At 33.9% G+C, this 23,735-nt stretch overlaps 1 protein-coding gene across 1 annotated transcript; it reads left to right on the forward strand.

Annotated features, from left to right (window-relative positions):
• Positions 1-12,120: 12,120 nt before the first annotated feature.
• LOC131033146 (glucose-1-phosphate adenylyltransferase large subunit 1) lies at positions 12,121-22,453 on the forward strand. The gene is made up of 15 exons (XM_057964282.2): positions 12,121-12,543; positions 15,350-15,472; positions 16,256-16,429; positions 18,157-18,243; positions 18,356-18,439; positions 18,629-18,684; positions 19,034-19,127; positions 19,338-19,450; positions 19,651-19,723; positions 20,015-20,095; positions 20,326-20,412; positions 20,534-20,638; positions 20,747-20,853; positions 20,962-21,022; positions 21,856-22,453. The coding sequence occupies exons 1-15, from the start codon at positions 12,319-12,321 to the stop codon at positions 21,955-21,957; spliced, it is 1,572 nt and encodes a 523-aa protein (XP_057820265.1). The 5' UTR covers positions 12,121-12,318; the 3' UTR covers positions 21,958-22,453.
• The last annotated feature ends 1,282 nt before the right edge of the window (positions 22,454-23,735 follow it).

Genomic DNA, 23,735 nt, shown 5'->3' on the forward strand with positions numbered 1-23,735 from the left:
CAAGAGACGATGGAAGCTAAATATGTGGTGAATTTCCCTATAGATAGAGATGAGGCGGATATTGTGAGTAGGTTGGGATTGCAGGAGTTGTCTCCTGCCTCAGCTTGTGTCAGGAGAGGTAGACATACTCTGAAGAAGGTTCAAGGGGTGGGAAGGTGGATGCCCCCTCAGGATGAGTTTATCAAGATTAACATCGATGGCTCCTCTAGGGGTAACCCAAGCCTTGCTGGGGTTGGTGGTGTTGGTAGGAATCGTATGGGGGAGGTGGTCTTCTATTTTTCGGTGCATAAAGGTTGGCATTCTAATAATTTTATGGAGTGTTTTGCAATTCTCTATGCCCTGGAGTGGGCTTGGGAGTTGGGTCGAAAGAAGGTTATCTGTGAATCGGATTCACAAATTATTGTGAACTTGTTGACAGAGCAGAAGGTGAGTGGGATTCATTGGCAGCTGGCAAAGATTGTTCGTCAAATCCTTCATATTAGATCGTTAATGGAGCAGGTGTCTTTCATCCGCATTCCTCATGAATGGAATAGAGCAGCCGATTGTTTGGCTAAGTGGGCCTTAGAACATGGTAGTGATTGGAAAGTTGAAGGTTGGGAGCATCTCTCCTCGGATTACTGTCAGGACTTGCAGAAGATTTTTGCTGAGGACATGGATGGTTATGAAGCTGGCTGATCTTGGGATGGGTTTGTGGTTCTTTTTTGGGGCCTTGGGGCTCTAGTTCTCTTTGTAATTCTTGTGTCTGATTTTCAATAAAGTTTTTACCCCTTTATTCAAAAAAAAAACCCTTAGATTGATTTAATAGAAAATGAGAAGAAAAACAAATGCATTGAAATTTGTGTTTACAATCTTCACATTTTTAACATTAACTCATTGTGTAACAATTCACTAAATTTAATCCTAAATGCTAATGTAAAAAGCCACTACATAATTTTCTTGAAAAACCTTGTGAGTTTGAAAACTTGTGATTTAAGAATATCATTACTAAATCCCTCCTTAATTCTTATAAAGACCACATTTAGGATGTGTGTGGGTTTAATGTCCTCTACTTAAAAAATGTGCAAGCGGCCTGCTAATCAACCTAACCTTAATATCAAATGGTCTGTAATTGATAAATTTGGCTGGTTATGTTGTTTTATTACAATTCAACTTAGTGTTAATGCCCTCTACTTAAAGAATGTGCAAGCGACTTACTAATCAACTCAACCTTAATACCAAATGGTGTGTAATTGATGAATTTGATTGGTTATGTTGTTTTATAATGACTCAAATACATTGTTTCTTATTCACCTCGCTAATTGATAAATAATTTTAATTATATTATTTTATCAAGATTTAATTACATTTTTTTTGTACTTTTTTCATTTTTATTAAACTTAAAAATCATACAAACAAATCTTGATTAAACAACCAAATTTGAGACATTGGTCCTTCAAATTTAACTTATAATTTTTCCCCATATATTAGGGGAGAGGGCCCTAGAATGGAGTGGGGTCCAATAGTGGGGATGGTAGTTGGGAATAATTAGGGTAATGTCCCATGGGGGGACTCTTGGATCTATTTTCATGGAGTGGGAGGTCCCATGAAACAAAAAAAATTAGGCCACCAATATGGAATCTTTTCTTGAAAAAAGAAGCCCCTATTTTTTAGGACTACATATTTCAATGGGTGAATGTGGGGTGGGGCTAGAAATTACCCCACCAAATTAGGGATTTTTTTTGCCACTTGTCAGTTAACTTATATTTTAGATTATGCTAGAAAAGAAGCATAAGGAAAATGATACTTATTATTCACATCATTCTTCATAAGACCACCAATGTCCTTAAATTCTGGAGCTTAAACTTTTACGCTGAAGTGCACTACTAAATTCTTCAGACCACCAACTTTAAAATATTACAAAAAAATATTAGTAACACTCATTGAATCTTTTTAGGAAGCCCCCCTTGGGCTTAGTTCAATAGTGGAGCACAAAAATTGTCATGTTAATACTAATCCCCAAAAAGATATTAGTAAATTTGAAAAAGCAACCAAAGTGTGTGATGCCACATCAACTTAGTGCACCAATAAACATAACATAACTTAGTGCACAACTATGAGTCTGACTTCTTTTTGGGACCATTTTGGACACCTTGGCAGAAAAGACTTGTGACGTGACATCATATTTGACCATGCAAACTAGAAACCAAAAATTTAAGTAGGGACTTGGCCAATAAGCAGTTGCACCAAATTGGACAAAATTTGAAATATTTAAGACAAATTTTGAAAGGCGACCAATTAGAATGCCCCACTATAGAACCCTTTCCCTTAACTTCTATACGTCTTAAAACTTAATTTATTATCACATTTGCTGAAGATCTCTACTATCTTATGATGTGACTCTGCTGTAAATTCTGATAGGGAGACGCAAGAAAATCGCGATGAATTGGCAAATGAGAAGAGACCCCCCCCCAAAAAAAATTGTTTAATTGACACTAGGTTTTGTCAATGGAGAGAGTTTTGTGAGAGTTTACGCAACCAAATCTTTTCTTCGCGTGCATTAAAATATTGGTGCTGCCGACGTGGCTTTCACAAAGTCTGGTAATGTTGGTCTTCGTCCGACGTGACAATTTGACTTTTGTGAAGTTAACATGTCGTTTCACAGCTGGCTTGACAACAGCCGCCTCTCCAGTTGTCACGAGCTGCTGCGACGGACGTGGAGAAAAATATAGGCGGAATAATAAGTCATCAGTTAAATCCGCAAATGGTAGCGAAATAGGGGACAATTTGTATATATTTTCATTGAATAATGTTGAAGTGAATTAAAACTTTGATGCATTGTTTGAATTCTTGGTAAATAGGGAGGATATATTCAATTAGGGAGAGGATCTAGAAGTTGAGCGTGTTTGGATAGTTGTTATATTATTTTTACATTTGATTCATATAAAGAAAAATCATAATTTTGATTCAAACTTTTGACCACTTTAAAGGCTGACTCAATTATTGCTTGAATTCTTGTGAATATGGGGGAATTGTAAATATATCTCTTAGATCTAAAAAGCAACAAATCATGTGATGTCTCATCAATGCACCGATAAAATATGACTTAGTGCACAAGTATGAGTCTCGCTCTTTTTGGGGCCTTTTGGATATCTTGACAAAAACCATGTTGATGTGGCATAATATTTGATGATGTGGCCCTAAAACCTCAGTTATTAACAAGGGACTTGCCAAGTAAGTTGCTATAAAAAATTGAGAGTGATTTGAAATTTCCACATAAAATTTTGAATCATATTTCATAATTCATCATTTGAATATGGAAGAGAAGTGATAGACTACTCCTCAATTTATGTAAGCTACTTTATTTTGTACATGATGATAAATCTTATGATGAACATTATCTTATACCTTATATGATTCTTGTGGATACTCATCCAATAGTATTTTGCCTAGTAATAAATCACATGATGAAAGTTTGCAGTGGAATGATAGTTCATTAGCTTCTCATATGGGTGCTATCTTCACCTCCTTGTGCATTACATGATGATATTCTCACTCTTAGTGGAGACTGGTTACATGGTGATTTTGATGGTACACAAGATGCATATTTACATGAAAAACATTTTTTCTTACTAATAATGAATATTTATATGATAATATCTCATTTATTAACGTATTTAGACTTTATTTGGCTAGTAGAACTGTACAATGGTTTGATAATTTTGCTTATCATTCATTCATGACCTTGACACGTGCTTTTGTTGCTCATTTTTCTAGTCATAATTTTCCAAAAGATTTTAAGGACTTAATTGAGCATTCTAAAGATTTATCTTTTAATGCTTGGTCATTCATTACCTCTATTACCCACATGGATTATATATCTTCTTGTCCCACCTTTCATGTCATGTCATTTATTGCTAAACATGTACCTACCTTTCATGTCAAGATTACTACATATAGTTATTATATAGTACAACATACACATCAAAAAGCTAGCTAGAGGTTACAAATGTTCCATTTGGATCACCTAATACAATTAATCTTTCTCTTGTCCCAAAGTTACATCTAACTTGCAACTTAGAACATGTAGTAGCTAAAACATTTTTTTTCTAATTTTCAATACATATATATTTATTCTAACTTTCTAAATGGACACATCTTGGAAAGTTCACTAATTTTTTTGGTTTTATGTACTTAATAGAATAATTGATCGTATGATGAATTTGACCTAGAATTCCTAGATGTGAATACTTGGTGGATGTTATGAAGTTTCTCATTTGGTGGCATGGAGCTCCTAGATATTCCCCATAGTTTTTGGTAAGTGCCTTGGTGGTATGATTTAAGGGTAATTCAAATTGTTAATATATTTATAATTGCATGTATATTTCTAGCATGGTTGTTTTTTCCTATCTTTTTTAAAATTGTGTAAATGGAGATACTTTTATATTTATATGCATGCTTTTTGATATGGATGATTTTGTAGATTTTTTTATTTTAAATTTTATGGTTCTATTTTTACAAAACATTTATCTGTTTGTTTTTTTTCAGATCATAATTCTTAAGCATTGTTCAGATGGAAAAATCCTTTTATTTGTTGCATGCTTTTGAATATGGTTAGGTATTTTCTATTGCTCTCTGTTTCTTGATTTGTAGTTGTCATATTGTTGTAGATTTTTTGGGTTGTTTGTGCCATGGGATGCATGATGCCTTGGTTTTGTTGTTGGTAAAAGATGTTGTATACTCTGCATAGATATATTTAGCATTTTGTAAAGTTGTGGTCCATATTTTTATGGGGCACCACAATTTGGGAGAATTCAATATCTTTTTAGGGGATTGTTATGTATAATTAAATATGTATTATATTAGTAACACATTGGAAAAACACACATAATATTTGGGGGTCGTGGTTTAGTTAGCGCACAATTTATTGAGATCATTAGAGGACTAAATTGAATTGTTAGGATTCACTGTAAAATATATTGAATATTATAAAAAAAATAATGTTTGAGTTATATGTGCAAGTCAATCTTGGGCATTAGGCCTCGAGGGAGTAATTTTGGCACCTTAGAGGATGTTTGTTAGATGATATTAGTAGTATGAACTGGAGAACCTACCTTAAAGATGCTTGTGCATTAAGTATTGATGCTCAGGGCATTAAATGATAGTGGCGAGAAAATAGTAATTATTTTCCTTTCATGTTGCTCACATGTCTATAATAAGAGGCTTGAGGTAGAGGTTATTCATCATTTAACATGCCCATTATGAGTGAATCTTGTGTAAGCACTTAGAAGATTGAGTTCTTGTTAAGGAGATATTAAAGAGCATGGAATGGGACGTGTGGATCTCATTTGTTCTTGGATTGGGCTGTAAGGGATGACAAAAAATGGTTACTCACAATTGCATAAGAAGGTTATATATTACATTGTTTCCTTGTTGGTTCATAGTGTCAACTTCATGTTAAGGTTCAAGCTTGCTATTGTATTGTAATTATTTTATTGCTAGAAATATATTAGTTGTGATGCTTTGGAGACTAGGTTTTTGCTAGGATATACCAAGTCTCTCTCTTTTGTATGGTTGTTCATTATTTTATTCTTTTTATGTGTTGTTCATGTCATAATGTTACAATTATATAAATCTGACATCTCTACTTGTTAGGTTAATGTAGGAAATTGTTTGTAATTTGGTATTAGCTATTCTCCATGAATTTTGGTAAGTATAATGTTGCAAGCAAACTTCCTTGCACTAATCACTAGTTTTTTAGCTAACCTTGAAATTTTGTAGGGTAGATAACAAACCCCTTTGTTTGCTTGCTAATTGATGTATAAATTTGATTCTCATAAGAAACCACAAAGGCTCTAAGCATCATCAATAATATTATCAATTATTTAATTCATTGAATTTGATTTTTTCCAAAATAGTTGATGACAACAAGGTAGTCACCTTCAACCTACATCTTTCAACATAAAGCAACAATTACTCTCAAATCCTTCAAAAATAATAAAGCATCACATTTATTTTGGGGTCTACTAAAAAAATGTAACTCTTTTTAGTGGCTCCTTAAATGAAGAGTGAAACATCACCCTTGACCCACCTAGTCTAAGGTTACCTCTAAATTTTTGTTTGGCTATATAATATCACTTTATATCTTTTCTTATAAATATGCATTTACTCATTTGAACGACTAGGACATTGTAAATATTTATTGTATTTGTTTGTTGTAATTTATAATATTATAAGAGAATATATTTAAATTAGCTTATAATTTCTAAGTTAAAAATGCATGGAAGAATCTATCTTCTTAAATTTATTAATATTAGAACATGAATTATGCTTAATTATTTTCATTGTTTTAAAACTATTTTTAAATAAAAGGAAACAAATAAATTAAGAGAAAAAGCTAGATTAGAAAATTATGGTGTTAATTTTGAGTGGATTCATTATATAATAGATCTAAATGGCTAAAGATAATCAAATAAGATTTGGGAAATCAATATTCCTCTTTGGACAACAACGATAGTCTCTCTTTCATGTTGTATTGTTGTTGACAATTGATCTCGAGGTATTTTTCTGTAATTCTTTTCTTAATCCGATATAAAAAAAACATATCCATTACATACTAAATAATATGATAATAAATTGAATAAATAAGACCAAACAAAATCCTAAAGAGATAATGATGAGAAATAGACGTAATTCCTTGTTTATTCTTCACACCAAACTCCTACACCATGGTCTCTTCACTATAGTGAATGATGTAGTATGTAGATGACAATCGCTTTGTTTTGCATAATAAGATTTAGATTTTTTTCAAACTTGCCCAATTTGTAAATCAATAATGCAGCATGGTAAATGCAATGCAATGCATCACTATATGTAGGGTTTGCTCTTGAACAACATTGATTTATTCCTTAAAATTGTTCCCTTCATCCTCTACATGTTAACCCACTTAATCATCTTTACTCATCTATTTTATGAGATTAAGGTCGCATATAAGAGCAACTTACTTTCAACTATGATAATAAATTTAAAAATATTTTCTTTATGTAATTGTTAAGTCAAATTAATGATAGTTGAAATGCATTGCTCAATATTTTCAAATTTTTTTTTTTTACAAATGAGGGACCTCATCCTCGATATTAACTTCCTCCTTCTTCCTTTTTTTCTTCCTCCTTCACTTCCTCCTCTGTAAGGTTTGAACCTTAATGACAACATTAACATTGTCATAACTCCACCACACCAGAAAGTCAACCCCAACATTTTCAAAATATTATTATAAAATATTAAAATCATTATAAATATATTAAATATTTTTTATATATTGAATTAAAATTATTATTATGTAATGATTTTAATTTTTTGAATAATTCTATATTTATATTTTTTTCAATATTATTTTCTTCCTAAAAAAATCAACATTTAAAAAAACAACCTTATATAAACTGTTTTTTCAATAACATACTTACCTAAATTTTTCATTATATTAGTTTTACATTTAAAAGTAATAATATTTAAATTTATGAGAAATTAAATTACTGAATCATCATACAATTTCATTATGACAAGCATAGTGACCAATGACCATCAACCTCTAGGCATGCTTGACCATTTATTTCCCTCTACAAAGCACCAAGTATTTTCATTTTGTGTTTAAGTTGCTTCTTTTATTTATAGAAATCTGTGAAAATAAAAATTGAAGGCACGGTGAGATTAAAAAATGTATAATTAAAATTTCTTTCTAGACTATTCCTTAAAAAATATTCTTCCCTAACTTTGACATTTCTCATCTTCAAGTGAAGAAAAAGCCAACCTGGAACGCCGTCTTCCGCCAAATGTGGTTAATTTAACGGCGAGTTTAGTGGAACGAAGCCGCCAACTTAATTAAAACATCTCACCCCTAAACCATGGCTAAATTTAGTTGTTTTAGTTTTTATATCTAGGTAAATTTAGTTGTTTTCTACACGTAAATTAAGTTGTTTTAGTTTTTATATCTATGGGTAAATTTAATTGTTTTAGTTTTCATATATAAATAAATTTAATTGTTTTAGTTTTTATATCTATGGGTAAATTTAGTTGTTTTAGTTTTCATATATAAATAAATTTAATTGTTTTAGTTTTTATATCTATGGGTAAATTTAGTTGTTTTAGTTTTCATATATAGATAAATTCAATGGTAGTATATATATATGAGGACGAATCTAGTGGAACACCACCAAGATAATTAAAACATCTCACTCTTCTAAACTCGTGGGTAAATTTAGTTGTTTTAGTTTTTATATATAAGTAAATTTAGTTGTTGTGTGTGTGTGCTTGCTTTGGTTTGATTGTCTGATATACAAAAAAGTTTTTGATTCCATATTTTCTATGACATAAGGTTTCTAATATTTGAACATTTTAATATGATCATATTTGGATTAAAAATAAATGAGTTATAAATTGATATAATGAGTGTAGTTAAACATTTACAAGTAAATTTGATGTTGATGGTAAAATAAAAGAATAATATAATAATAATAGGTATAAGGCAATAAATTAATATATTGATTGTAATCAAATGACAACAAAACAACAATCACATTGCAGAAAAAAGACTTTGTTAAAAGGAGCATAGATCAATAATGAAAATAGTCATAACTAAGAGGAATATAAGATGAATGTAGTCATGTTCATGAATTAGAAATACCAGTCTTTGATACATAACAATACCATCAAATATTGAGATGTCTTGAAGCGTGGACAAAGAATAAAGAGAACACTTGTAAGAATAAAACCCTTGTATATAAGTAAGTCATAGGCAATAATTACCTGGATCCTTTACCATGACAACATGCATAAACCTTGTAGCATAGGTTATTATCTCCAAATTAGGAAGAACAACCCCTCATGAGGAACTTGGGGTTTGTATTCATTGATAAAAGTTTGTTTTGTCACTACCCAACCATGATGACAATCTAAATATAGTGAATTATTTTAATTTAATTATGCCTCCATTGTTCACCTTTAGTTGATGTGAAAGCACCACTCTACTAAAACTAGAAGCCCACAACACCACAACTAATTAGATACACAAAAGAAAGAAATTACTAAAGTGTTTGACAATAAAAAATGTGCATCATATGCAACCATAACAAATCTTCCTTAATGGTCGCCCTCCTTTTAGCAACCATAACAAGTCTTCCTTAATTACTTGGATCCTTTACCATGACAACACACATAAACTTTGTAGCATAGGGTATTAACTCCAAATTAGGAAGAACAACCCCACATGAAGAACTTGGGGTTGTATTCATTGATAAAAGTTTGTTTTGTCACCACCCAACCATGATGACAATCTAAATAAGGTGTTTTTTTTACTTCAATTATGCCTTCATTGTTCACCTTTAGTTGATGTGAAAGCACCACTTTATTAAAAGTAGAAGCTCACAACACCATAACCAATGAGATACACAAAATAAAGAAACTACTAAAGTGTTTGGCAATAAAAATGTGTATCACATAGGCAACCCATAACAAGTCTTCCTTAATGATCGCCCTCTCTTGTAGCAAATGTTTCAACCCAAAATCAATACTAATACCTCTATGAACCATCAAATGAAGATAAGTCTTGAAGCTTGATAAAAAGGTCTCAAGAAACTTTGCAATCAATAGGATATATGTTGGATGCTCTTAGAAGTGTTATGAACTCCCCCAATACATTGAAGACTCAAAAGAAGGTTGGCGAATGGTATCCACCTATTCAATATTAGCCCTCCAATGCTCTTGAAGGAACTATGACAAGTTGGTAATATGTATACTGCTTTGGTTTGATCAGTTTGATATACAAAAATGTTTTTTATTCCATATTGTTTGTAACATATAAGGTTTTCAAGAACACTTCAATATGATCATATTTGGATTAAAAATAAATAATAGGTATACATTAATACATTGAGTGTAGTTAAACATTGACGGGTAAATTTGGTGTTGATAGTAAAATAAAAGAATAATATAACAACAATAGATATAGGGCAACAAATTAACATATTGGTAGTAGAAATAATGTTATAATCAAATGACAACAAAACAACAATCACATGGTAGGAAAAGGATTTTGCTGCAAGAAGCTCATATCAATAATGAAAACAATCATAACTAATGGGAATATAAGATAAATGTAGTCATGTTCATGAAGCAAAAATACTAGTCTTTGTTACGTAACAATACCCTTAAATAGTGAGATGTCTTGAAGCTTGAACAACATAAGAAAGAGAACACTTGTAGGAATAAAACCCTTGTGCATAAGTAGGTCATAGGCAATAACTGCTTAGATCCTTCACCATGGCAACACACATAAACTTTGTAGCATAGTTTATTATCTTCAATCTTGGAAGAAGAACCCCTCATGAAGAATTTGGGGTTGTATTTATTGATAAAAGTTTGTCTTGTCACTACCCAACCATGATTAAAATCTAAAGAAGGTGAATCATTGTACTTTAATTATGCCTTCATTGTTCTCCTTTAGTTGATGTGAAAACACCACTCTACTAAAACTAGAAGCTTACAACACCACAACCAATGAGATACAACAAAGAAAGAAGCTACCAAAGTGTTTGACAATGAAAATGTGCATCACATATGCAATCCATAACAAATATTCCTTAATGGTCGTCCTCCCTTGTAGCAGATCTTCCGACCCAAAGCAATACTAAAACATCTATGAACCATCAAATAAAGATAAGTCTTGAAGCTTGATCAAAAGGTCCTGAAGCTTTGCAATCGAGAAGATATATGTTGGATGCTCTTAGAAGTGAACTACAAAGTCCCCCTATACATTGGAGATACAAAAGAAAGTTGTGAATGGTATCCATCTACTTGATATCAATTCTCCAATGCTCATGAAGGACATAGGACAAGTTGGTAACATGGAGGGCTAGGCTAGAGTAGACTAGCTGCACTTTGATTTGACAAAAATAGGTGTTGGAAATGATATCCAACCAACAAAATGCTCGTGTGAACTTGACGATCAATATTTACAAGCGCAAGTGATGACATTGTGAAAGTGGATCTCCCTGGTAGTGCAAATTTCCATGACCAAGCCTAAGGGAAGAGGGAAATGAGTGTAGAGAAGAGAGAAAGCTAGAGGTTATAGGTATGAGGATAAAGCTAGAAATCATGCTTAATGGATATTATTTTGGTACAAATGGAAAGTTAAGGGTTTGGTGTGAACGAATTTGAGACATATAATGATACGAATCTTGATATGCGAGACCTTCCAAGCCATGAGTTGGGATTGTACATCAATTTTAGACCTTCTAAATTTGAAAACTAACTTTATTATATCTCGATTCACTAAACTCTTAGTTCCATTAAACATAGGGTGATATGGTGATTCAAGGAATAAATTCGTTTAATGATCACTTTGAAGGGGGGAATTTGAAATTATGTATATGGGACCATCATGGCAATGTAAGGACAACATAATCTCTAGCCAATTTTTAGTTTAGAGGTCTATAAACACACATTAAAAGAGATATGGCAATGTAAGGACAACATAATCTCTAGCAGATTTTTAGTTTAGAGGTCTATAAACACACATTAAAAGAGATATTTCAGAGGGGTCTTCTAAGAACCGCAAATTAAAATATAACAAGCGTAATGTACGCATTGCTTTAGAACCGCGAGTATAACCGACTGAAAACGGGGGAAAATCTGGCAATTGTTTTACATGTGGGAAGTCCGCATCTGCATGTTGAATAATTTGTCAGGCGGTAAATTCAACGGAATACTGATGTGGGTGCCTGGAAATTTGAATAATTACACCCCATTTTCCTAATTCTCTCATTAATTACCAGAGGGCACATTCATCCATCACGTTCTTATTCATTTCAATGGCGGTGATGCAACGCAGGCATTCTCGTGACAAATCTCTCTTTTTTCGATGACTCTGTTACAGCGCACCAAATCACTGTAGGAAAAATTAAAAAGAAAAAAAACGGAGGGCTCAAATTATTCGACCCAGTTCTGTCCCTGCCAGGACTCGCACGCCAAGAATGCACCCAAATCATAATTATTACGCCATCATTTTAAAAAAGTCATTATAAATGAATAATACCTTGCTTAGGCCAGTTAAGACGGGAGAGCTTTCTTTATATATATAGCTTTTTCCTCTAGTATCCGGTGCTTTGGTGCTTACTTACCAACCACGTAGCCTTTGATTTGATTTGATTGCGGAAGTAGTGATTTTTATATTTTTGGACTACGGAGGCCTGAATCTTTTTTAAAAAGGGAACACTGATTTTGGTGTGTACCCACTTGGTGATTCTTTTTCTCTTGTCAAAAGGAAGAGCAGGCCAATCACACACAAAAATGGCGCAGATGGGTAGTGGGGTTCTTCCCGCATTCAATGCTGCTCCATCTTCTTCTTCTTCTTCTTTCTTTGGTGAGAAGCTCAGGCTCTCTACGAAAAAGGGAATTTTGGAAGATCAATTTGATGTCAGGAGAGGAGGAGGCGGCGGACGAGGATTAGTGAAGAGAAGGCACAAGACCAGGGTGGTGTCTGCTGTTGTCACCGACATTTCTAAAGAGCTCTTGGTAAACAATTTCTTGAGTGTTTTGAAGTATTTGTGATGTGAATTTCAATGGTTTTTAACTAATCATCCTGACTGAGAAAGATATTGTCTCTGTGTTCTGTTCAGGCAGAGTTTGTTTGTTTTGACTAGGCGAATTGAGGGGAAAATGACTTCAATATATTTGTCCCAAGTTGGTCCCTAATGCTATTAGTCTTTTAAGAGTTTTGACGTTTCTGCAGGGCTGCAATTAAATAGGAGATGATCTGCTAGTTCTTAAAAGTTTTAATGTTTCTTCAGGACAGCAATTAATAGAAAAATGCCTTCCAGTGTTTTAAGAGTTTTAATGTTTCTGCAGGACTGCAATTAATAGGAGATCGTCTGACCCTGTGATCAAACTTAAAAACCATCTAGGCTTGGGATCACAGTCCCTCATCCTGTGGATGTGTTCGTTTAGAAGATTTTCTCCCTGGTTTTCAAGTTTTCAATATGTTTGTGTCTAGAATCTTTTCTTTGTCGGTGTCAAGTTCTCAATGTGTTTGCGTGTAGAAAAGTTTTTCTGTGGGTGTCATGTTTTCCAATGCCCATGATTTAAATGGTATATCTATGGTTGCCAAGTTTTCAGTCTTGTGATTTTATGTTTCAGGTGCTAGACTGAAATTTTTTGAGCAATTGGGTCTATTAACACTTGTGACATACAGGCTAGAGGAATTATTAACTCTCCTCCGAGTGTAAGGATCCAAGCTGTGTCTCTTTTACAAATTTGTTTGACATTTGCACGAATCTTTTTCAGGTGTACCCTCTGTTTCAGGATCAATGAAAATCAATGAGATCCTTAGTACTGAGGGCATTCATTCGGTCAAGTTTCCTTGGGCATCCTGCCAGGCCTTAGCATTAATTGATTCCTGGTGGTCGGTGAGCTCTTTGCGTAAGAACCAACTTCATCAACTCCTTAGGGATCATGCCCATCAAGACTTTGAATGTTATTTTCTAGCATTAGTTGATCCTTGGTGGGCGGCGAGCGCTCTTTTGGCCAAACAAATTCATCATGGAACTCCTTGGGGATCATGTTCACCAAGACTTAGAACTATACTTTCATATATAATTTCAGTTGGCGATCTTAGGAGCCATAGCAAGCCAACTGTTTAATGTTTCAAGTAGCCAGGTTAGTGTAGGCTACTATCTAGGCTACTAAAAAACCACAGTTTGCAAACTCTAGAAGGTAGTTTGGCTACTCTGATCTCGTTCTGGCAGGCAAACGGGTTTTCCCTATCCAATTGGTTGTTGGCTTAATCCTGAACCAGGCTTTTGGTCCCGCTGCATTGGGAGATTTCGGCTACAATTTAATTTCTCATCCTGCATTGTATTTTTTTTCAAAGAGGGTTGTAACTTAATTGGTGAGATCGTTTAATCCTCTGGAGATCACCACAGCCATTTGGGAAAATTTGTTCGTATCAGTTCTCTAGATTGCAAGTTTTCCTCTGGTTTAGGTATTATTATTTCTGAAGTTAACCTGTGTTTACCGAGACTTTGGCCTCTGTGCTTGACTTTATGTACCTGGGACTCGGGAGAATTCAGTTAAATAAATTTTTAGAAGTTGAAGACGATTCCGTGTTAGCTAGATAAAATATTTGTTGGGGTCAGTGATACAAAATAAATTATGGTTAAAGTGAATATTTGTAACACCTGCAACTGGACTTCAACAAGTTAGAGAAATTAATTGTTTTATTTTGCTGCTTTGTCTAATTAGTTAGATATTTTATTATTCATAAGTAACTTCAAATCTAATATTGGTCCATGTGCTTTTTGTCCAATACTTTGTCATGGAGATTATAGCCGTATCTTAAAATTCAGTTCAACTTAGTTTTGATCAGTTCTTTCTGCGCTAATTTCTGTTTATACGTCCAGTAGTTTTATCAGTGTTTACATACAATATAATGTTTGTGAGAATTTTTGTTTTTCCATGGGATAAATTTGGTATTCAAGTAATTCTGATTTGGCTATATTGCGCCATGAAAACTAGATCCCCATTTTGCTTAGGCATACAATCTTGAGCTGTATCGAAACTTGTTTTAATTTACTACTAGGGATTTAATGCCCAGCAGGACTTGAGCCTGACTCATCCAACCAGATCCAATTATGGCAGTTTCTCATACTTAGTACTAATCTCTAAACGAATCTTTTCATTTGGCCTTGCTGCGGATAATGGTTGAAGAGTGAGATTAGCCGAAGTATTTAACAGATTGACATTTTTTAAGTTTGGTAATCTGACTTCTGAGTTGTTGATTTATTAATTAATTTCTGTAGTTATTGTTCATAGTTTGTGTTTCAGAAATTGCAATACTTTCTGTATCCAGAAGAACTATGTTTTGCTTGGACACTCATGAAGCTTGTTTTCTTTCTATAGCTCTCCAATCTATTTTTCAAAAGCTATAATACTTCATAGGGCAGAATATTTTTAGAATTCACATGTTCTGGTGTTTAATGAACATTTAGGTATCATAAGTACAGTTCTGAGTGTAAATGATTTCTGGAATTGAACTGTGTGAGAATTTTTGCATAATGTTACGGATCATACTCCGTATCCATTATCAGGATGTAAGAGAACAGCTGAAGGAGAAAAATCCTGATGATAGATCTAGGAGTGTGATCCAAAATATTATACAAAAATTCTCACACAGCTCAATTCCAGAAATCATTTACACTCAGCAGCATGGACTGTGGAAATCTGATATATTTATGTACAGTGCTTCCAATTTTGTTTTTCTGCTGTAAACAGTTCATTTAATTCTTTTGTAATAATTCTGGGGAAACTTGATTCGTGATTGCAGACCTTACAGGTGCCCAAATTTGAAAAACCCCGTGCAGATCCCAAATCAGTATGTGCTATCATATTAGGTGGTGGAGCTGGGACACGCCTTTTTCCTCTTACAAGAAGAAGAGCCAAGCCAGCCGTAAGTATTTTTCCTTGCAAAGATGTTTTTACCAAATATATCTTGCCTTGCATATGATCTTATCCTTCCTTTCGGATACTTAGCCTCACAGACAAATTGCACCCAAAAGCAGAGCCCTATTTCCCCTGCATTTCTGGTAAAAGTTTGGAAGGGAAGAAGGTACAAAGGGAAACCTACAAACAAACAGCATTATTTGTTCTTTTCCCCATAGAGAAGTGAATGAAAACTGAGTCATGAAATCCATGGCTTCTTATTATTATTTACATGTTGTATCATCTTTGTATAATCACAGATTATATAGAATTCTTTTCTAGGCAGACATTATCTAGTGACCCAATTTTTCTGTAGGAGTCCTCATATCATATTTGCAGTGCTTTTTAGAGGTTTGCTCTGTAGTATTTTTCAATATTATTTACACTTTTATCCAACAACAAATCATGCTCATTGATTGGTATATTGACACTTGATGGTTAATGGTATAGTAACTACCGTATCAGAAAGAAATAACTCACTCAACGTGTAAAGTGTTTGTTTATAAGCGACGACTTTCACAGACAAATGAACAAAGATGTCTGTTTTATAGAATATAGACAGTAGCAATTGAGTCCCTTGATAAACCTAATTTAGGTAGCTTTTGCATCTACGATATCTTATTGTAATACTTTACACGTTTTTATTATGATTCATACTTTTCTCAGTTCATTATCAATTCTAAAGGCCTAAGGCTTAAATTATTTTTTGCTTGTGATGGGCTGTATGATAGGATTTTTTTTGACCTTGCAGGTACCAATCGGAGGAGGTTACCGACTCATTGATGTACCAATGAGCAATTGTATTAACAGTGGTATCAACAAGATATTCATCCTGACCCAATTCAACTCTGCGTCACTCAATAGTCACCTTGCAAAGACATATAACTTTGGAAATGGTGTAAACTTTGGAGATGGATTTGTTGAGGTATGAATATTAATTTTAAATAGCTTGTACAACAATGTTTTTTAATTTGAATATTAAAATATATACACAGTGGCAGATGTAGAGTTGGCATGCGGGCCTGTTAGGATAATATGCCTCATAGGCTAGCGACTTTCCATGATCAAAACATCAAAATGACAATCTTGCCTCAAACTACTTCTTGTCACTGCTGGAAGGAGAGTTATATCCTCCGTGGTAGTAAAGCTGAGAACAAGATTATTCAAACCACACACGGTCTACTTCAGTTGCTTGCATTTCCTTTGGCTCTGAAGGTGGCCTTTATCTTCAATGAGCATCCAAAAGTTATCCAAACATCCTGCTGTTAATCCTTGGCATGCAAGCCTATGGATCTCCATGACCCTTTTTGAAATGGCCAGTGCAGACATCAGATAAACACCCCCAAGATCATTCTCTGCATGTTGTAGTCATCTGCCTGGATAGCAGTCAACCTATAATTTTTGTGTTTGTGAGAATCCACCAATGTCTTCACAATATTTGTATCTTCTAAAATATCCATGGCATCGGAAATAAAAAATGCCACAACCTTGCAATTAAAAAGGTGATGCTTGGTTTGAAATAGGATTTCATACCTTGTAACACCCTCTGGGCACTGGCCGCCATTGGAGAACCTATGCAAAATGCATGAGCCATGCGATCAATATCAAACTTCCCCAAACATTTGGATTCCCACTTTCCAATAGGCAGTCTAATACCGAGAGTCGTCTTAGTCTTCATGTGTGATCATATGTGGTAGTCCTACTTACAGAAAATTTGTGTTTCCGATGACCTCATGTTCAGTACTGAAAATATTTGCAGGATTTAACAATCTTCAAGTTTTCATGTGAAGTCTGTAATTCCTTTTTGGAAAGGACCAAGTGGCATCTATTAAAATGAAAATAGATTTCATCTGCTTGTTAATTTGCCAAATTGATACCTTCCCATGCATCAAGTTTTCATGTAAAGTCTGTAATTCCTTTTTGGAAAGGACCAAGAGGCATCTATTAAAATGAAAAGAGATTTCATCTGCTTGTTAATTTGCCAAATTGATACCTTCCCATGCATCAATATTATCTGCTACAATGATCTCTTCTAAGTTATCGATGGCATGGATGGCTATTTTGTTGGCCAATTTATTCCTTTCTCTATAGCAATGTTGAATGGAGTATGTGTTTAAATTTCCAACATTGGCCAAATTAAATTCAAATAATTTTGTAGCTTCAGATTGAGGGATCTACGATATTGGATTGCATTGGTGATCATTGAATTGCCTTTCATCAATTGTTTTTTGGTTATCAATCCCATACATCCCTTTGAACAGTAAGCTTGTACATTGTACAACAATGTTAATTAAAGAAAAAATTTAAATTTAATTGAGAATAGACAGTGAGGCTTTAATGATAGTTTCAAAATGGTCATTGTACAATGACAAAAGGTGTTCTCTTAATGAAAAAGGAATTCTGTCATTCCAAAGTTCTATTTTCATTTGCATATCTTTAGAGATGTTTAGATTGCTAGTCTGTGCTTTCATTTGCATGTCTTTAGAAATGTTTAGATTGCTAGTCTGTGTAAAGTCTAGAAGATGGAAATATTTTTCCTTCAGTAAGAAAGTATCTTTCAAAATTTTGAATATTCAATTTTAATTCAGTTGGTTATGAAGACACTTATATTTGTCAATCCATGCATATGTGTCCCTATTTTGGACCAAATAGCCTCTAGCTGCTACTCAGACACCAGATGGCAAGAAATGGTTCCAGGGCACAGCAGATGCAGTTAGGCAATTTACTTGGCTTCTTGAGGTGTGTAAAAACAATCTTATTTTATCGTTTTGAAGGGCTGCCTACTTGTCAGATTTACTTTTTTATGGATTAAAACACCTCTTAAACTATTTTGTGTCAAATTTGGTTACAGGATGCCACAAAAAAACACATAGAACATGTCCTCATTTTGTCTGGCGATCATTTGTATCGTATGGACTACATGGAATTTATACAGGTTTGGAATGAGCCAATTGCATCGCTGTATTCAACTTGCAACTTTTATTTCGCTTTCCAGATGTTCTTAAGTTACTAACCCATCTTTGTTTGGAATTTGTTTGCATGATTGGCTCTAACCTTGAATACTTTTGCTTTTTGAATTATGCTTTTGATAGCTTGTTTTTCTAAACATGTCCTTTGCATGCAGAGGCACATTGACACTTCAGCTGATATAACAATCTCCTGTGTCCCAATGGATGACAGGTAGGCTTCTTTTCCAACAGTAGTATGTTGTGCACGTTTGCATTTCTGAAGTTGATTGCCATACATAATAGGTTTCTGGAGAATGAACTGCATTGATATGGGATATTTTAAGTGACTAGTGTATGTAATATAAATTTAGGTGTTCTTCTTTATTTATTCTGTCTTAACTGTTTTTCAATTTGGATCAATTTGAAGGTGTAAATGTCAAGCAGTCTAATTTTTCTTATTTTCTCATTGCAATTGAGCCCTAAAAGGTCAAATTGATCACAATGCAACTCTAGGGGTCTAGAACAAGGATAATTCATAGTGTAATTTATATGACACCCAAAATGTGATGTTGTGTTGACAGTCGCGCATCTGATTATGGATTGATGAAAATTGATGATAGAGGCCGAGTGCTTTCTTTTAGCGAGAAGCCCAAGGGAGCTGATTTGAGGGCAATGGTAACTTGGAAATTCTCCTTTGCATGATATGGATTGGGTCTGAATCTGATTAATTGCATTGCTATAATTATCAGAATTAGCTTCAGTCTAGAAAACAATATTTTATATTATATGCTTCCATTATCATCGACCGTTTAGTCTTCGATGACATTCAAGTGATTTTCTTTAGCCATTAACACTAATGGATAACCCCATTCCTTGGCATAATAGGAAGTTGATACGACAGTACTGGGGTTATCTCCCCAGGAAGCTAAGCTGAAGCCCTACATTGCTTCGATGGGCATATATGTCTTCCGGACAGACATTCTTCTTAAGCTTCTCAGGTGATCCAAATTCAATGCCCTTTTTGGTGAAGAATTGCTTGAATTGAATATTCTATTGCTATGAAGTATGAACCTTTATATGTCATAGTTGAGCTCTCCTGAGAGTGATGGAATTCTAAACTTATTTTGAATTGTTAGCTGGAAGATAAACTGTATTATGGTTAAACCTATGCACTTATGCTTATTTAACCTATTATTAGGTGGAGATACCCAACTGCAAATGATTTTGGCTCAGAGCTTATCCCTGCATGTGCAAAAGAATACAATGTTCAGGTATGCAAGGTTGAAATGGGCTAAATGTGTTGAACCAATTAATAATTTTGAAAATCCTGAATATTCAGTATTTGGGCAAGGTTATTTCATGTAGCATCTCATTATCACAGTTCTCCTTTCAGGTTGCCATTTAGTTTTACCATTTTAGCTTTCATTGTTTTAATTTGTGGGATTGAGATTGTTAAGTCACGCTTGCATTTATGAAACTTCAAAATAACAATATTTTCTCACGTGCTCAATCAGAAAGAGTTATTAATTGAATTCTGATTTGTCATATTGGTATATTGACAGGCACATCTATATAATGACTACTGGGAGGACATAGGAACTATTAAGTCCTTTTTTGATGCCAATTTAGCTCTTGCAGATCAGGTCTGACTCTTCAATCACACTTCTCCCTAAATTTTAGCTTATCAATAAAATGTGTTTTCTTTATAGGCAAGACAAAGCAGAACACTGAAAAATAATGCTTTTTTGACCGTTTGATGGTGTCTGATTGTACACTATTTAGTTAGACATGGTAAATTTAATGTCATTGTTCACAGGAAGGATAATCTAGCTGACAATTAAAGGTTGTCCTAATTTAATTGTTTATAATGCAGCCTCCGAAGTTCCGATTTTATGATCCCATGAAGCCTATATTCACTTCACCTCGTTTTCTGCCTCCAACTAAAATTGAAAAATGTCGGGTAAGCAAGGTCAATGTTTATACTTAATAGTGACATGTGTATCTGTTATCTTCCATGATACCAATGCTTGTAAAGAAGCTAATCCACATTATTTGGATGTTTCCCAACTCTTTTCCCACAGGTGTTGGACTCAATAGTATCACATGGGTGTTTTCTCAGGGAGTGTGCTGTAGAGCATTCTATAGTTGGTATCCGTTCACGATTAGAATATGGTGTGGACTTGAAGGTAATTTATCTTTTAGCTTACATCCTGTGGTTGATGAATTTTTTGATGCTGGTCATGCCAAATGGAAAAATGCTATTGAATATAACAGGAATGTCATTCTTTTGGCAGGATACCATGATGATGGGTGCTGATTATTATGAAACTGAAGCTGAAATTGCATCTTCTTTAGCTGAAGGGAAAGTGCCTATTGGTGTTGGGCAGAACACAAAAATAAGGTTACATCTTTTCTTTGCTCAACATCACGATAAAAAAATGTATTCCATCATTTGATATTTGGCATTGGACTGTGCTGACCTTTTGTGTGTTTGGTTTGCCTTTGACAGGAATTGCATCATTGACAAAAATGCAAGGATTGGAAAGAATGCGATGATTGTGAACACAGATGTATGCTTCCATCTCTTTTTCCCCAAACGCAGCTAAAAACAAAAAAAATTCATGCATTCATTTCCTTATCATTTCAATCATATTTTGATGGTTTAGTTTGTCTTGTTACATGGCTACTAATAGATAAGCCTTCTGAATTTTCTCATACCCAAATCAGGGGATTTGCATCTTAGAAATAGCATGGTAACAGGTTTCTTTGGAAGGGGATAATACTGATTGCAGAAAAGAAGAAATATTTAGCTTCAACCTAGGAATTATTCATTTACTTTCTGCTAGAGTGCTAGCAAAAACACCTCCTTGTTTTGGTACCCTTTCAAAACCCATGATCAGCTGGCAATCCAAAGACGGATAAGTTCACCCTTGGTACATATTTCTCAAATAGAAGCATGGAAGATAAATGGCAATGATGTAAAATAAAACCATAGTCAACACTGAATATTTGATTGTTCAGATTTATGCAAAATGAGTTGTTAATATAAACAAGAACTGTGCACATTCGCATGCTCTTAATGTAATCAGATGTCCAAGAGCATTCCTCAGCTTTTCTAGCAATTACCAGAACACGGTGAAATCTGACTATAATTTCATTGGGTTGCCTATTTACATGTTTTAACTTTTGTTGTTACAATATGAGAACAAAACTAAAATTTTCAGTGTTCTGCTTTCTTGATGTGTAAAAATTCTTGTGAATATGACAGTATTAAAGAGTCTACAGCTTTCAAGAAAGCAATAGTTGGTTGTTCTGTTTTTTTAATGCCATATTCTCATGAGAATGAGAGCACATGTTATTCACACATTTTGAAATGATTGGACAATTTTTGCTGGGTGTGCAGAATGTTGAAGAAGCAGACAGACCATCAGAAGGCTATTACATACGTTCTGGTATAACCGTGATATTAAAGAACGCCATCATCAAAGACGACACTGTAATATAAAGGAGTTTTTATAGTTATGAATCAGTGGCTTCTAGATAGGCATCGAGTAAAAAATATGGGCAGTTAGCAAACATGAGAATGTATACTTTAAAAGAGAGATAAGATCCTGTAATGAGCAGCATAGAAAGTTATAGGAATCAGACAAGTTAGGTAGCAGCTCTTCGCATTCAATCGTAGCAGCAGCAGCAACAGTAGCAGTAGCAGTAGCAGGAGTAGTAGGAAAGCATTTCATTTAAGCATCAGAGAAATAAACGTCAAAGTACGCCGGGTTGTTCCATGTCTGACAAGTCTTTCTGCCAAGCCAGTTTGTAATTTCCTATTAGATAAATAAAAGGCAGCTTAGTCGGAAAGGCTTACACGATCAAGTATAGAGGTACTACTAGTTGATGAATATTATGTATTTATATGGGCATCAGCCTGTATTTAATCAATGTTTATAAGTTACTGCATGAAATTTTGCAAGAAAATTTTAGAGGAAGATGATTCCTGTTTCCAATATTCTTGTTCCTATGTTATTTTTCTATCAAATAGTATTTTGAGGACTTTAGAGGTAGTTCTAACTGTACCTTCGCTATTTTCCTATCTAAATTTCATTTTTAGGATTTCAGAAGTAATTCTTGTAATACACTTTTTATGTCAAATTGCTAGAATAAGGACTTGTTACCAACAGCACAAGGGGTTTTTTTATTTTGACTCCTATAAAAGCCTGATCACAATTGGATTGTTCATGCAAGATAATCCGATCTCATAGACTATTGAATTGATAAAAGTAAGAAAAAGGACGATACAATAGATAGGAAAAATAAGTACCTCTAGCAGTAAACAATATATAATTTCAGAGCCTTAAGAAAAAATGAAGTACTTCAGCAGCTAACAATTAATTATTTAAGAACAAAATTTTAAAGCATCATTAGATCAAAACTTGTGAAGGATTCAAGTAATCAAGTGATAAATGTAACAAGGATGATATGATAGAGAAGTACGTAAGCATAAAACTATAATTCATTCCGAAAGAAGATCAGTGGAAGGCATAGTAGGTCAAACTTATACACGATTGAACTGATGAAAGCAAAATAAAGTACTCCTATTAGTAATAAAGGCTTCATTAGGTTGTTCTTGCATAGGATTTGATACATTGAAAGTAAGAAGAAGATGATATGGTTACAAAAATGTAGTACATCTAGGAACAGATGTAATAATCATTTTAGAAATATCCATAGAAGCTTCACCTGGGAACAATGCAGCTTGGAAAATCAAATCTACTTATAGCATAGGATTGAATTTGAATCGGACCTCAAGTATAACTTCATTAGGTTGAACTTGTGTACAGTTGAGCTTGTAAACATGAATGGACTTGAAGCATTTGATTGAATCGATAAAAGTAATAAAAAGGATGATATAATAAGGCAGTGACAGTAAACAAAAGTAGTTGTACAAAGAATTTTTTTTTATTTTTGATCGGTAAAGGCAGAGCCGAGATGCATAATATTTTTGAATTAATTACAGTATTGTCATAGCTGAGTGGCATAGCATAAAAAACCATTCTCAGCATTTCCAACAAAAAATGGTTTCCAAACAGAGAAAACCATAAGCATTATGATTTATCCTTTTAAACCTAAATAAGTAGCCAAAATAAACTATAGACAGTCTTGGATTAAGCTTCAAAAAAAAGTTCACAACACCAAAAAAGAGAACCTAGCTTGCACTGGAGGGTTCAGATTGGGATGGTTCAATTCTCACTCTCCCACGGCCTCTGCCTGGGCGGCCACGACCACGAC

The sequence above is a fragment of the Cryptomeria japonica genome, chromosome 4 (assembly GCF_030272615.1).
Source record: "Cryptomeria japonica chromosome 4, Sugi_1.0, whole genome shotgun sequence".
Taxonomy (NCBI): Eukaryota; Viridiplantae; Streptophyta; class Pinopsida; order Cupressales; family Cupressaceae; genus Cryptomeria; species Cryptomeria japonica.

What these genes read in the sequence shown, in the direction of transcription:
- LOC131033146 (XM_057964282.2), top strand. Translation starts at nt 12,319, where the DNA reads ATGGCGCAGATGGGTAGTGGGGTTCTTCCCGCATTCAATGCTGCTCCA. An exon ending in TGTGTCCCAATGGATGACAG is followed by an intron (nt 18,685 to 19,033) that starts GTAGGCTTCTTT and finishes TTGTGTTGACAG; the next exon opens with TCGCGCATCTGATTATGGAT. An exon ending in CAAAAGAATACAATGTTCAG is followed by an intron (nt 19,724 to 20,014) that starts GTATGCAAGGTT and finishes GTATATTGACAG; the next exon opens with GCACATCTATATAATGACTA.